General features: G+C 40.0%; 1 protein-coding gene across 11 annotated transcripts in view; it reads right to left on the reverse strand.

The window, feature by feature from the left end:
- The window catches only part of TDRD12 (tudor domain containing 12), a 125,767-nt gene that overhangs the window by 15,972 nt on the left and 93,248 nt on the right, over positions 1-16,547 (reverse strand). For 7 of the 11 annotated variants that reach the window (XM_077132251.1, XM_077132252.1, XM_077132249.1 and 4 more), the window contains 2 exons: positions 4,768-4,955; positions 3,798-4,008 (listed from right to left, as the gene is read on the reverse strand). In XM_077132251.1, the coding sequence (XP_076988366.1) occupies positions 3,798-4,008; positions 4,768-4,955 (399 nt within the window). Of the gene's footprint in view, positions 1-632; positions 752-3,797; positions 4,009-4,767; positions 4,956-11,133; positions 11,180-16,547 lie in introns of those variants that run through there. The other 4 variants (XR_013163506.1, XM_077132257.1, XM_077132255.1 and 1 more) reach the window with 3 other exon arrangements.

Here is a 16,547-nt window from a genome sequence, read left to right on the forward strand (position 1 = left end):
AGAGAGAAACGTTGAACGTCGTCGGCCTTCTTGAACTAAGGTATCTTTCCCTGGATGCCTTAAATTGGACATTTCTATTGACTTGTTTTAATTAGGACATTTTCTCAGCCTTAGAACTGTAAACTAGCAACTCATTAAATTCCCCCCTTTAAAAGCCATTCTGTTTCTGGTATATCGCACTCCAGCAGCTAGCAAACGAGAACATAGGTAGACTTAGCTTTCCCATTACAGAAGTGAATTTCATGAGAGCCAGCCTCAAGACCAAGGACTTGGCCTATTAACTTGGGAGTCCCTAATGCTTGAGAGAGTATAAGGAATTTCCCAGGTGGGAAAGTTTAATAGTTTCATATATTTTTCTCCAGTCCTCAAGGGACTTTGCAAATACTCTATCTGCCCAGCATACTCTGAAAGGTATTACATTAAGCTATATAGAATTACAAGACCTCATTCACCATTCTAGGCTCCATGTGTTTAGATTGTTTAAATGGACCGGCCAGACAGGATAAGTTAGATTGTGTGCTACAAAAAATTTAAATTTTGGACAAACATCTCTTCCCTTGGTTTCACATAGAAGGTGAAATTTTAGTATACAGACACTATGATCCTTTATTGTGTACTCTGATTTACCTTAATTCCAACCAGATCAGCTTTGTTCATATCTCTAATTCAAGTCTGATCTCTTTTTCAGCTTCTTTAATGGTTTCTGTATGGAATAACTCCGTAGATCATCATCCCCTCTTGATGGATAAGGCTGAAAGCAGTTCAGTGAGGGTGGACACAGAGAGGGGGGTCTGTGTTAGTTTGCTAAAGCTGCTGGAACACAATATACCAGAAATGGATCAGCTTTTATAGAGGGGATTTATTAAGTTGCAAGTTTTCAGTTCTAAGGACTTAATGTCCAAACTAAGGTGTGCTGGTTTGAAAAGATTTATGTACCCTAGAAAAGCTATGTTTAATCCTAATTAATCTATGGGAGCAACGGTTTCTTCTAATCCCTATTCAGCATCATAGGTTGGACACTCAATTAGGTTATCTCCACAGAGATGTGGCTCAATTGTGGGTATTAAAACTTGATTAGCTGGAGACGTGTCTCCACCCATTCTATGTGGGTCTTGATTAGTTTAGTGGGATCCTATAAAAGAGGAGACATTTTTGAAGAGAATGCCTTTTGAGAATGATGAGAAAGCCACAGCAGAGCCAAGCAGAGACACGAGGCCAAGAGAACCAGAGTCCACCAGCCAGCGACCTTCGGAGATTCTAAGAAAGCAGAGAAGGATGACAGAATGACGAGAGCCATGAAGCAGAGTCCACCAGCCAGCAACCTTCGGAGATTCTAAGAAAGCAGAGAAGGATGACAGAATGACGACAGCCATGAAGCAGAGTCCACCAGCCAGCAACCTTTGGAGATGGAGAACGCGCCTAGGGGAGCTTCATGAAGCAAGAAGCCTGGAGAGGAAGCTAGCAGACGATGCCGTGTTTCCATGTACCTTTCCAGCCGAGAGAGAAACCCTGACTGTGTTTGCACGTGCCTCTCCACTTGAAAGAGAAACCCTGAACTTCATCGGCCTTCTTGAATCAAGGAATCTTTCCCTGGATGCCTCAGATTGGACATTTCTATAGACTTGCTTTAAGTGGGACTTTTCCACGGCCTGAAAATTGTTAACTTGTAACTTATTAAAGTCCTCTTTTTAAAAAGCCATTCCATTTCTGGTACAATCACATTCTGGCAGCGAGCAAAGTAAAACATGAGGTATCCAGAAAAAGATAACTTGATTCCAAATAAAGGGCCAGATAGCACTTGGGTTTCCTCTGTCACATGGGAAGGCATGTGGCCAGCATCTGCTGGTCCTTGTCTCCAGTTCCATTTCTTCCAGCTTCTGATTCCAGTGGTTTCCTCTCTAAGCATCTGTGGGCCTTCACTTAGCTCCTCTGGGACACAATTCTGGGTTCTGGCTTGCTTAACATCTTGGGAAGGTACATGGGGATGTCTGCTGGGCTCTGAATCTCCAAATGTCTGTGTCTAGGCACCAGCTTTTCCTGTCAGCATGCCAAGCATCTCCAAATGTATGCATCTCTGTTGGTTCTGAAGCTATGTTCTCCAAGTGTCTAAGCTTCTTCCAAAATGTTTCCCCTTTTAAAGTACTCCGGTAAACTAATCAAGACCTACTTTGAATGGGCCGAGTCACATCTCTACCTAAACAAAAGGTCACACCCACACTTGAGTAGGTCAATCTCCATGAAACCATCTAATCAAAGGTTTCCACCCTACGTATTGAATCAGGACTAAAGGACATGGCTTTTCTGAGGTACACAAAACTTTCAAATGAGCCCAAGTTCTCACAGTGAGCTCCAGAGTCAGGGGGAGGGTTGGTGCCTTCCATTACCTTCTACTGTGCATTTCCCACTGTGGACATGCTGTTTATTTCTCTGAAAGCTCAGTGAGAGTTGTTCTTGCTCCAGAGGAAAAGTTCCAGTGAGGAGCCTGCTGTAGCCAGCAGCCCTGTAATACATGCACCCTAGTTTTTGGGCTCTCTCTCCTGAGCACATGGTGTTCTCCTCTCAACAAGGGTCATGAGATCTAAGCGACCCTTCATGCATTTGAATGCCAAGAAAGTACAACAGGAGATGCTGCCCATCCCCATTAAGCTGCTGACATCCTCTTGGAACCTGACAAGTGGATTTGAAGGAGAACACACAGGAGACATTTCCCTATTACCACAGAAGGCTGCTCTTCAACAAATACGTGTAGACAATCCCCTTTGCAGACCAGGATCATAACATCTTGCCAATGACTACACACCCAAACTCAGTGTGGCACCTGGCACACAGCAGATGCTAAATGAATACGTAGTACATGGAAGAAAATACTGCTGTTTAATGAAGGCTGTTTCTGCTAAATTTACAAATGGAAAGTTGTGCACTTGTCCTATTATTGTGAGAACATTCACTTGTTTATTTCTGGATCATGTTTAACCTCGTTTAGAAGCCAAACTGTTTTCTTTGCCAATTGCAATGGTTTATTTCATATTCTAGTAATCAAATTATACGAACTAGAACCTTCGTATAATAATCAAATTATACGAACTAGAACCTACGAACACAGGAGAATCTTTTGGCCCACGATGGATTGCTAGGTGATGAATGGGGACTGTCCGTCTAGTCCCTGCTGCCTGATCAGCAAGGGCTGGGCCTATCCTCGCCCACGTTGGACAACCCTGTAGGCTACCCAGGATCCCTCTGCTGGGCTTCAAGTCTTGGCCTAGTCTATTTTCTCTGCCTTCAGTGCCCTGTCCATTCTATCACATCCCAGTTACCTGCAGGTACCGGTAAGAAATGTCCCTTCCTGTAGAAGCTTCTAACTCTCCTTTCTCTGCCTCTAACTCTCCTTTCTCATCTGACCTCCTAAGTCAGCAGAGTTACTTAGCCTCCCCAGAGCATCCCTCACCTACGCTCCCTTTTAATTGGGTTATCCGTGTTTGTAGGTGCTCACACAAGCCACATTTCATACCAATTCAACATCTGTGGGTGCTACTAATAATGGCAACTGCGTCGAGTGTACCCAGTACCTTGGTGGGTTCAGAGCTGGACTCAGTAAGCAGTGGCTGCTAATGTGTTCCCATATTAACAGGGACTGAAACAGACTACAGCGTTAACTGAGACAGAGGAACATAAAGCAATGGTTGGTAGAACACTTTGCCTAAACCCAACACTCTAAAGTCAAATGAGCCTCAATTCTGGGAAGATTCTGGGATAAACAGCTAAAATTCAAAAAAACATAAAAAGAAAAAACAACTCACCTTCGGATTCCAGTCGATTTCATTGTCAGCAGGTTTCACTCTACAAACAATAAACTCCACAGCTTGCGGGGGGAGATCGTGGAAACTTTCTGGGAGCTGCAGCAGTTGGTCCTTAGGGACAAGTCCAGTGCGACCTTCATCTATGAACTTTACAAGGGCCTTGTCTGGGGCCCATGAGTCTTCTCTTTGGCTTATTTCCAACACCTGAACCCTGGAAAACAACGGCAGGATAAGTTTCACACAGAGACTCTAGGAGGGAAAAAAAACTTTGCCTCAAGTTAACCATGAAATATCAAACATTCAAAAAAAACTTCTAAACTGCATGGTTTTATTCTCCGCCAGAAGTAAAATAACCAAGGCCTTGGAAACTGGACTTCATAGTGGTTTATTTAATTCAAGCATACATAAGCATAAACAATGTGTAATGCTTCTGAAAAGAGTAAATCTTTTCCGGAGGCCCCAAGAAAAGTCATCACAGCAAATTAAACTTTCAAGGTTTTCTGAATTGAGCCACTCAACTAGTGGAGCCTGGAGTGGCCTTTGAAGGGAGGCAGCTGCAAACAGTGTGAGCTATATGCCTGTATGTGAACAGTCACTATGGTATTTTTCAGACAAGTTATACCATCTCTTCTGGGTTCAGTTTGCTTATCTTTAAAGTGGAGACGATGCCCATTTCATAGGAGCTATGTAAGAATAAAATGACATAAAAGATGGGAGGTACGAAGCATACACCGAATACACACTAAATGCCGGCAGTCGCTATCTGTGCTCTGCTGTCAGAGCTGGGGTGGGGGCTGAGCCTCATGTTGGAGCTGCCCCAGGAGGTGGGGGGCTCCACCCCAGGCACCACCTGCAGGGAGGCAGCCTGGCTCAGCACATGTACACACCACAAACTGGTCAGAGATGAAATACAGGGATTCGCGACTACTTACAGCTACAGCTTAGGAAATTATATCAACGGACATTTTACCTGTGAAAAACTGTTTTCTCTGCTAATCCATATAATCCAAATTTCTCCACCTTTTCAACAGTTGTCTTATTATTGGAATCCTTAAAATACTCATTCATTTCAGCATTAAGAGTTGCATAATGATCCACATGTTTCTCGATTATACGACCAAAGTAATTTGTTGCATTCGAAATATAAAAAGGTATTATCTGAAACACATAAAGTAAGTACATCCAGAAAGTAAGTTTAATTTAAACCAAAGATCTCCCATACTCTCCAGATCTACAGAAACCAGCCCTGACCTAAAAGTACAAGATATACGAACAGGTATTTAAAAGCTAGGGAACTGGCGAAAAAGCAGAATAAAAGCTTGAGGATAGTCACAGAAAAATTAAAGGTTTCAACTTTAAATCTAACGGAACTTTTTTTGTGTGTACAAATTTCATTATTTAAAAAATTCATTATTGGGTGTGAGCGTTCCTTCTGTAGGGGGTTTCTTATATAAAGGAATCACCAGAAACAGAGGGATGAAGCCAAGTCCTCGCAGGGACCCTCAGCACCCAGGACAGACAGACAGACAGGTCATGGCACGTGTGAGTGTGCGCAGGGTGTTGGCAAGTGTGTGCGCAGGGCGTCCCACACCAAGCGAGAACCAACGTGCACTGAGACAGGGCACTGGGGCTTCCTAGAGCAGATGCCAGGATGGAGAAGCAGTTGACAAGGTAGGTGGGGAGAGGACGGCGATGAGCCAGGACAGGAGGCAGCAAGGAGGGCAGGGGAGAGGCCACCCCGCGGTTATCAGAAGGGGGTCGGATCTCACAGGGCTGACCATCTGCAGTCCCTCTCTGCGGATCCCTGCTTTCCTCTCCCACCATGCTCACTGCCCATCAGTCTGGCCTGTTCCACAAAAACACCGAGTTAGTTCCTATCTTCAGGACTGTGCACAGGCTGGTTCTTCTGTCTGCAATGTTCTTCCCCGGATCCTTCCATGGCTGATGTGCCAGTCTGAATCTGTGTCCTTTAATCCTCATTCAACACTGCTGGCTGGGAGCTTTTGGACTGTTTCCATGGAGATGTGACCCATGTGATTGTGGGTATTCACTTTTGACTAGAGGGAGATGTGACTCCACCCATTCCAACTGGGCATTGGATGGAATCCTTTAAAAGAGGAAACATTTTGGAGAGAGTCCCTTTTTAAGAGCCACGAGAACTATGAGAGCCCACAGAGCCAGAGACCTTTGGAAAACACTCATGAAACAAGCGGCCTGGAGAGGAAGCTAGCAGACACCACCATATTTGCCATGATAGTTCAGAGAGAAACCCTGAACTTCATCAGCCTTTCTTGAGTGATGGTAGCCTCTTACTGATGCCTTAATTTGAACATTTTTATAGATACGCTTTAATTCAGACAATTCCACTGCCTTAGAACTGTAAACTAGCAAATAAATTCCCCTTTTTAAAAAAACCATTCCATTTCTGTTATCACATTCTGGCAGCCAGCAAACTAGAATAGCTGGCATCTTATCATGTGGACTTCAATTCAGTCAATCCCTCCTTAAAAAGTCCCTTTCCTCTTGCAATTTCCAAAGGGCCCCTTATCTCCCTAGTACACTTAGGCCAAGACACTACCTATTATCTCACTCATTTCATCCTCTTCATAGCACTTGTCACTACCTAGAATCACCATCCCCACTGAAAGTTCAGCCCAAGGGGACGGGAACACATATGCCAACACCAGCATAGCCAGTAAGACTGCCTCAATGAAGCCCCAGTGCCCTTGGCCATGCCCCTTGGGCAGTGACAGTGCTCACCCAGGGGACATCTGGACCCTAGGTTTAGGGCCCACAACAGTACAGACTGGCACCTGGACACTGGCCCAGTCAGTAAACCCTGCTCTAAGGGCAGTCACTGGACGTGAGTTGGAATTGAGGATGAGAAAAAGGCCCATTACACACAATGAGAAATGGGCAGGACATGATATAACCATCAAAAACAAATTTTTAAAAAGATGCTCGAAGAAAAACGACAGAGAAAATATACTAAGATGCTAAATGTTATTGTTTTAGAATGATGGGAATAAAGGGAGAGTTTCTTTTCCCCCTATTTTCCTATCTCACATATTTCCCAAATACAAGGCTCTATGTACTGGGCTACGGGGCTGAGCTTGTGCTAGGGAATGAATAAAACCCAGGGAGGGAGCTAACACCAGACCATGGAGGTCCCCTCCTTATGGCATTAGCACATCTAAAGACAGACTAAGTCAGCAAAAGGAGGGGGCCAGCCTAGAAGCGGCCAAAAGAGGCTTGTGAACTGGATGTTCCACCTGAAGGAGTAGAGCATGAGGCATCAAGACCAGAGCAGCAGCTAACCCTGGTTTGCCTGGACTTCCTGTTTTAGATCTGCAAATCCCAAATTTTGTAATACGCCTAGGTTACAAGAACAATGGGCTGGTATCTTCCCACCACCTTCACCTGCCTTTTCTTTTTTTTTTAACTTTTTTTCTATTAATTAAAAAAAAATTAACAAACAAAACATTAAGATATCACTCCATTCTACATATATAATCAGTAATTCTTAATATCATCACATAGTTGCATATTCATCATTTCTTAGAATATTTGCATCAATTTAGAAAAAGAAATAAAAAGAAAACAGAAAAAGAAATAAAACGATAATAGAGAAAAAAAAAGATTATACATATCATCCTCAATGGGGAAAAACTGAAAGCTTTTTTTCAGTTTTGAAAAAACTGAATCCTGAAAGATCAGGAACAAGACAAGGATGTCCACTATCACCACTGTTATTCAACATCGTGTTGGAAGTTCTAGCCAGAGCAATTAGACAAGAAAAAGAAATACAAGGCATCAAAATTGGAAAGGAAGAAGTAAAACTATCACTGTTTGCAGATGATATGATACTATATGTCGAAAACCCTGAAAAATCCACAGCAAAACTACTAGAGCCAATAAACGAGTACAGCAAAGTGGCAGGTTACAAGATCAACATTAAAAAATCTGTAGCATTTCTATACACTAGTAATGAACAAGCTGAGGGGGAAATCAAGAAATGAATTCCATTTACAATTGCAACTAAAAGAATAAAATACTTAGGAATAAATTTAACTAAAGAGACAAAAGACCTATACAAAGAAACTGTTAAAAGAAATCACAGAAGACCTAAATAGATGGAAGGGCATACCATGTTCATGGATTGGAAGACTAAATATAGTTAAGATGTGAATTCTACCTAAATTGATTTACAGATTCAACGCTATACCAATCAAAATCCCAACAACTTACTTTTCAGAAATAGAAAAACCAATAAGCAAATTTATGTGGAAGGGCAGGGTGCCCTGAATTGCTAAAAGTATCTTGAGGAAAAAAACAAAGCTGGAGGTATCACTGCTGCCTGACTTTAAGGCATATTATGAAGCCACAGTGGTCAAAACAGCATAGTATTGGCATAAAGATACATATATTGATCAATGGAATCAAACAGAGTGCTCAGATATAGACCCTCTCATCTATGGACATTTGACATTTGATCTTTGATAAGGCAGTCAAGCCAACTCATTTGGGACAGAACAGTCTCTTCAATAAATGGTGCCTAGAGAACTGGATATCCATATGCAAAAGAATGAAAGAGGACCCATATCTCACACGCTATACAAAAGTTAACTCAAAATGGATCAAAGATCTAAACATTAGGTCTAAGACCATAAAACAGTTAGAGGAAAATGTAGGAAGATATCTTATAAATCTTATAATTGGAGGTGGTTTTATGGACCTTACACCTAAAGCAAGAGCACTGAAGAAAGAAACAAATAAATGGGAACTCCTCAAAATTAAAAACTTCTGTGCAACAAAGAACTTCATCAAGAAAGTAAAAAGACAGCCTACACAATGGGAGACAATATTTGGAAACGACATATCAGATAAAGGTCTACTATCTAGAATTTATAAAGAGACTGTTCAACTCAACAACAAAAAGACAGCCAATCCAATTACAAAATGGGAAAAAGACTTGAACAGACACCTCTCAGAAGAGGAAATACAAATGGCCAAAAGGCACATGAAGAGATGCTCAATGTCCCTGGCCATTAGAGAAATGCAAATCAAAACCACAATGAGATATCATCTCACACCCACCAGAATGGCCATTATCAACAAAACAGAAAATGACAAGTGCTAGAGAGGATGCGGAGAAAGAGGCACACTTATCCACTGTTGGTGGGAATGTCAAATGGTGCAACCACTGTGGAAGGCAGTTTGGCGGTTCCTCAAAAAGCTGAATATAGAATTGCCATATGACCCAGCAATACCATTGCTAGGTATCTACTCAGAGGACTTAAGGGCAAAGATACAAACGGACACTTGCACACCAATGTTTATAGCAGCATTATTTACAATTGCAAAGAGATGGAAACAGCCAAAATATCCATCAACAGACGAGTGGTTAAACAAACTGTGGTATATACTTACGATGGAATATTATGCAGCTTTAAGACAGAATAAACTTTTGAAGTATGTAACAACATGGATGGACCTAGAGAACGTTATGCTGAGTGAGACTAGCCAAAAACTAAAGGACAAATACTGTATGGTCTCACTGATATGAACTGACATTAGTGAATAAACTTGGAATATGTCGTTGGTAACAGAGATCATCAGGAGATAGAATAGGGTAAGATATTGGGTAATTGGAGCTGAAGGGATACAGACTGTGCAACAGGATTGTATATAAAAACTCAGAAATGGGCAGCACAATACTACCTAACTGTAATGTAAATATGTTAAAACACTGAATGAAGCTGCGTGTGAGAATGATAGAGGGAGGAGGGCTGGGGACATAAATGAAATCAGAAAGAAAGATAGATGTTAAAGATCGAGACAGTATAATCTAGGAATGCCTAGAGTGTACAATAATAGTGAAATGTACAATGTACAAATTTTTAAAATGTTTTTGCATGAAGAACAAAGGAATGTCATCATTGCAGGGTGCTGAAAATAGATGATAATTAATACTTTAAAATGTCACCTTATATGTGAGACTAAAGCAAAAAATGTTACAAAATTTATATTTTGACTAGTGCATTTCCTAATATAATTCATGTAGATAGTTTGATTGAATGTCATAAGTACTTGGAATCTCAGGTAGGACATGAGATTTTGTTGGTTTGTCCAGAGTGATGCCCTGATGAATCCCAGAGTGATTTGATCAGTGACTGGAAAAGTATTTGCAATCCCCCTTCGGGGAATGGTGAGAGCAGGGAGAAATTCAACTTCCCCAAGTTGAATTCTTGATATTCTCACAAGCAGTGTGGACAACCAAAGCTATAGGCTGAGCCCCCAGTCTTGGGGTTTGTTCATATGAAACTTAACCCCACAAAGGATAGGTCAAGTTTACTTAAAATTTAGGCCTAAGAGTCACCCCCAAGAGAGCCTCTTTTGTTGCTCAGATGTGGCCTCTCTCTCCAGCCAACATGACGAGCAGTCTCACCACCCTCCCCCTCTCTGCATGGGACATGACTCCCAGGGGTGTGGACCTTCCTGGCAACGTGGGACAGAGATCCTGGAATGAGCTGAGACTCAGCATCAAGGGACTGAGAAAAACCTTAGAATGAGCTGAGAATTAACATCAAGGGATTGAGGGAACCTTCTCGACCAAAGGGGGAAGAATGAAATGAGACTAAGTGTCAATGGCTGAGAGATTCCAAACAGAGTCGAGAGGTTATCCTGGAGGTTATTCTTATGCATTAAGTAGATATCACCTTGTTGTTCAAGATGAAGTGGAGAGGCTGGAGGGAACTGCCTGAAAATGTAGAGCTGTGTTCCAGTAGCCATGTTTCTTGATGATGATTGAACAATGATATAGCTTTCACAATGAGACTCTGTGAATGTGAAAACCTTGTGTCTCATGCTCCTTTTAGCTACTATATCAACAGAAGAGTAGAACATATAGAATAAAAATAAATAATAGGGGGGAACAAATGTTAAAATAAATTTAGTTTGAAATGCTAGTCGTAAATGAAAGCGAGGGGTAAGGGGTATGGTATGTATCTTTTTCTTCTCTATTATCGTTTTATTTCTTTTTCTGTTGTCTTTTTATTTCTTTTTTAAATTGATGCAAATGTTCTAAGAAATGATGAATATGCAACTATGTGATGATATTAAGAATTACTGATTGTATATGTAGAATGGAATGATATCTTAATGTTTTGTTTGTTAATTTTTTTTAATTAATAAAAAAAGTTAAAAAAAAAACAAACCTCAGCAACTATACCATCATATTTTGTTTAAAGCATGAAACCAATAAGCAGGATCTCAATGCAGTTAGAAAAGTTACCCGTACCCACACCTCCCAAAATTTCAGGAAAACAAATTTTACCTAAAAAATGAGCAACAGGAAAGGATCAAGGTCATACCATATTAAGCTGTAATAAAAAAGAGAATAAGGAACTGAATAAGAATTCCTATAGACAATGAAAGCTGCTAGAAAGACTTGTACACAAAACTGATGGAAATGGTAACCACTTTCAAAGCAAGCTGTCTTTTAGCTTGCTAATTATTAAGAAAGTGATATATAAGAGGACACTATAGATCAAAATTACAAAAACTTGGAAATGAGGTGACAGATCTCATGAAAGAATCAGTCATGAGTTTGCTGGTGGCCCCAAACTCCTAGCATCTGTAACTATAACCCAATTTGGAAAAGGGCCTTTGCAGATGTAATTATGGATCTTGAGACAAGGAGATCGTGGATTATCTGGGCGAGCCCTAAATCCAACGACAAGTGTCTCTGAAGACACAGGGAGGAGAAGGTGACACAAAGACTGAGGCAGAGGCTGGACTGAGGCAGCTACGGCTAAGAGATGCCAAGGATCGGCTGGAAACAACAGAGGCAGGGAGAGGCAAGAATGGCTTCCTCTAGAGCCTCTGGAGATACTGTACTTCTGGCCTCCAGCAAGGTAGGAGGATGAACTTCTGACGTTGGGAGCCACGGGGTTTGTGGTACTCTGGGAAGGCAGCCCCACGGAATGAGGACAACAACCCCAGGAAAGGGAGTACAGGCATGCACAAATAAAACAGATAAGGCCTTAAGGCAAAGAGACGTGAAAACGGGAATAATTTTAAAATTAAAAACAAATGAAGAAAGTAATAAGGATTTTACAGAAAGTGACAAACTCTTAACTCAGCAATTCTATCCACATCTCAAAATTTTCTGGAAAGGAAATTTCCACAAAGATTATATAACCACACCACTTTTCCTTTTTTTGGCAGCCTTCCCCTGATGGCGAACCTCTGAGGGCAGGGAGCAGGACTGTGCTCTACTGTATGCAGGAGCTGGCCACAAAGGATGAATGAGTGAAGGGAGGGCTGACGTTTTCTTTCTTTTTTTTTTTAGTTTGATTATTCCATTCTACAGATATAATCAGTAATTCACAATATCATCACATAGTTACATATACATCATCATGATCATTTCTTGGAACATTTGCATCTATTCAGAAAAAGAAATAAAAACAGAAAGAAATTTATACATACCATACCCCCTACCCCTCCCTTCCACTGATCACTAGCATTTCAATCTAAATTTATTTTAACATTTGTTTCCCCTATTGTTTATTTTTATTCCATATGTTCTACTCATCTGTTGACAAGGTAGATAAAAGGAGCATCAGACACAAGGTTTTCACAATCACACAATCACATTGTGAAAACTGTATCATTATTCAATCATCATCAAGAAACATGGCTACTGGAACACATCTATACATTCTCAGGCAGTTCCCTCCAGCCTCTCCATTACATCTTGAATAACAAGGTGATGTCTACTTAATGCGTAAGAATAACCTCCAGGATAACCTCTCCATTCTGTTTGGAATATCTCAGCCATTGACACTGTCTCATTTCACTTTTCCCCCTTTTGGTCAAGAAGATTTTCTCCATCCCTTGATGCCGAATCTGAGCTCATTCTAGGGTTTTTCTCAATCACTTGATGCTAAGTCTCAGCTCATTCTAGGATTTCTGTCCCACATTGCCAGGGAGGTCCACACCCCTGGGAGTCATGTCCCATGTAGACAGGGGGATGGTGGTGAGTTTGCTTGCCGTGTTGGCTGGAGAGAGAGGCCACATCTGAGCAACAAAAGAGGTTCTCCTGGTGGTGACTCTTTAAGTAGGCTTGACCTATCCTTTGTGGGGTTAAGTTTCATATGAACAAACCCCAAGATTGGCAGCTCAGCCTATAGCTTTGGTTGTCCACACTGCTTATGAGAATATCAAGAATTCAACTTGGAGAAGTTGAATTTTCCCCCTTTTTCACCATTCCCTGAAGGGGACTTGGCAAATATTTTTTAATTCACTGTTCAAATCACTCTGGGATTTATCGAGGCATCACTCTGGACAAACCCACAAAATCTCATGTCCTACTCAAGGTTCCATGTACTTATGGTGTTCAATTAAGCTATCTACATAAATTATATTAGGAAATGCACTAGTCAAAATACAAATTTTGTGCCAAATAAACATTTTTTGCTTTACTCTCACACATAAGGTGAAATTTTAAAGTATTATCATCTATTTTCAGCACCCTGCAGTATTGACATTCCCCTGTTCTTCCTCATGCACATTTTTAAAATTTGTACATTTAGTCACTATTATTATACACTCTAGGCATTCCTAGATTATACCATCTCAATCTTTATCGTCTATCTTTCTTTCAGATTTCATTTGTGCCCCCAGCCCTCCTCCATCATTCTCACATTCAGCTTCATTCAGTATTTTAACATAATTGTATTACAGTTACATGGTATTGTGCTAACCATTTCTGAGTTTTTACATTCAGTCCTGTTGCACAATCTGTATCCCTTCAGCTCCAATTACCCAATATCTTACGCTATTTCTATCTCCTGATGGTCTCTGTTACTAACGAAATTCTCCAAGTTTATTTACTAATGTCAGTTCATATCAGTGAGACCATATAGTATTTGTCCTTTTGTTTCTGGTTAATCTCACTCAGCATAATGTCCTTAAGGTCCATCCATGTTTTTACATACTTCATAACTGTATTCTGTCTTACAGCTGCATGATATTCCATCATATGTACATACCAGTTTGTTTAGCCATTCGTCTGTTGATGGACATTTTGGCTTTTACCATCTCTCTGCAATTGCAAATAATGCTGCTATAAACATTGGTATGTTTGTGTCCTTGCCCTCATGTCCTCTGAGTAGATACCTAGCAATGGTATTGCCAGATCATATGGCAATTTTATACTTAGCTTGAGGAATCACCAAACTGCCTTTCACAGTGGTTGTATCATTTGACATTCCCACCAACAGTGGATAAGTGTGCCTCTTTCTCCACATCCTCTCTAGCACCTGTCATTTTCTGTTTTATTGATAATGGCCATTCTGGTGGGTGTAAGATGATATCTCATTGTCATTTTGATTTGCATTTCTCTAATAGCCATGGACGTTGAGCATCTCTTCATGTGCCTTTTGGCCATTTGTATTTCCTCTTCTGAGAAGTGTCTGTTTAAGTCTTTTTCCCATTTGTAATTGGATTGGCTTTTTGTTGTTGAGTTGAACAATCTCTTTATAAATTCTAGATACTAGACCTTTATCTGATATGTCATTTCCAAATATTGTCTCCCATTGTGTAGACTGTCTTTCAAATTTCTTGATGAAGTTCTTTGACGTGCAAAAGTGTTTAATTTTGAGGAGTTCCCATTTATTTATTTATTTCTTCAATGCTCTTGTTTTGGGTGTAAGGTCTAGAAAACTGCCTCCAAGTATAAGATTTATAAGATATTTCCTGACATTTTCTTCTAACAGTTTTATGGTCTTAGATCTAATGTTTAGGTCTTTGATCCATTTTGAGTTAACTTTTGTATAGCATGTGAGATATGGGTCCTCTTTCATTCTTTTGCACATGGATATTCAGTTCTCTAGGCACCATTTATTGAAGAGACTGTTCTGTCCCAAATGAGTTGGCTTGACTGCCTTATCAAAGATCAATTGTCCATAGATGAGAGGGTCTATATCTGAACACTCTATTCTATTCCATTGGTCAATAGATCTATTTTTATGCCAGTAACATGCTGTTTTGACCACTGCAGCTTCAAAATACGCCTTAAAGTCAGGTAGCGTGAGGCCTCCAACTTCATTTTTCTCTCTCAGGATATTTTTAGCTATTTGGGGCACCTCGCCCTTCCAGAAAAATTTGGTTATTGGTTTTTCTATTTCTGAAAAGTAAGTTTTTGGGATTTTAATTGGTATGGCATTGAATCTGTAAATCAATTTAGTTAGAATTGACATGTTGACTATACTTAGTCTTTCAATCCATGAACACGGTATGCCTTCATCTATTTAGGTCTTCTGTGATTTCTTATAACAATTTCTTGTAGTTTTCTTTGTAGAGGTCTTTTGTCTGTTTAGTTAAATTTATTCCTAAATATTTCATTCTTTTGGTTGCAATTGTAAATGGAATTCGTTTCTTGATTTTCCCCTCAGATGGTTCATTTCTAGTGCATAGAAACACTACAGATTTTTGAGTGTTGCTCTTGTAACCTGCCACTCTGCTGTACTCATTTATTAGCTCTAGTAGTTTTTCTGTGGATTTTTCGGGGTTTTCAACATATAGTATCATATCATCTGCAAACAGTGAGAGTTTTACTTCTTCCTTTCCAATTCTAATGCCTTGTATTTCTTTTTCTTGTCTAATTTTTGTGGCTAGAACTTCCAAGACAATGTTGAATAAAACTGGTGATAGTGGATACCCTTGTCTTCTTCCTGATCTATTAGTGGGTAAAGTTTTCAGTTTTTTCCCATTGAGGGTGATGTTAGCTGTGGGTTTTTCATATATTCCCTTTATCATGTTGAGGAAGTTCCCTTCTATTCCTATCCTTTGAAGTGCTTTCAATAGGAAAGGATGTTGAATTTTGTCAAATGCCTTTTCTGCATCAATCGAGATGATCATGTGGTTTTTCTGCTTTAATTTGTTGATATGGTGTATTACATTAATTGATTTTCTTATGTTGAACCATCCTTGAATACCTGGGATGAATCCTACTTGATCATGATGCATAATTCTTTTAATGTGTTGCTGGATTCAATTTGCTAGAATTTTGTTAAGGATTTTTGCATCCATATTCATTAGAGAGATTGGTCTGTGGTTTTCTTTTTTTGTAATATCTTCGGTTTTGGTATGAGGGTGATGTTGGCTTTGTAGAATGAGTTAGGTAGCTTTCCCTTTCCCTCCTCTTCAATTTTTTTGAAGAGTTCGAGAAGGATTAGTAATAATGTTTTCTGGAATGTTTGGTAGAATTCACATGTGAAGCCATCTGGTCCTGGACTTTTCTTTTTGGGGAGCTTCTTAAAGACTGATTCAATTTCTTTACTTGTGATTGGTTTGTTGAAGTCATCTATTTCTTCTCGAGCCAAAGTTGGTTGTTCATGCCTTTCTAGAAAGTTGTCCGTTTCATCTACATTGTCGTATTTATTAGCATATAGTTGTTCATAGTATCCTGTCATTATTTCCTTTATTTCCGTGGGGTCAGTGGTTATGTCTCCTCTTCCATTTCTGATTTTATTTATTTGCATCCTCTCTCTTCTTCTTTTTGTCAGTCTTGCTAAGGGTCCATCAATCTTATTGATTTTCTCTTAAAACTAGCTTCTGGTTTTGCTGATTTTCTCAATTGTTTTCATGTTCTCAATTTTATTTACTTCTGCTCTAATCTTCATTATTTCTTTCCTTTTGCTTGCTTTGGGGTTAGTTTGCTGTTCTTTCTCTAATGCTTCC

Source organism: Tamandua tetradactyla, chromosome 16, assembly GCF_023851605.1.
Source record: "Tamandua tetradactyla isolate mTamTet1 chromosome 16, mTamTet1.pri, whole genome shotgun sequence".
NCBI lineage: Eukaryota > Metazoa > Chordata > Mammalia > Pilosa > Myrmecophagidae > Tamandua > Tamandua tetradactyla.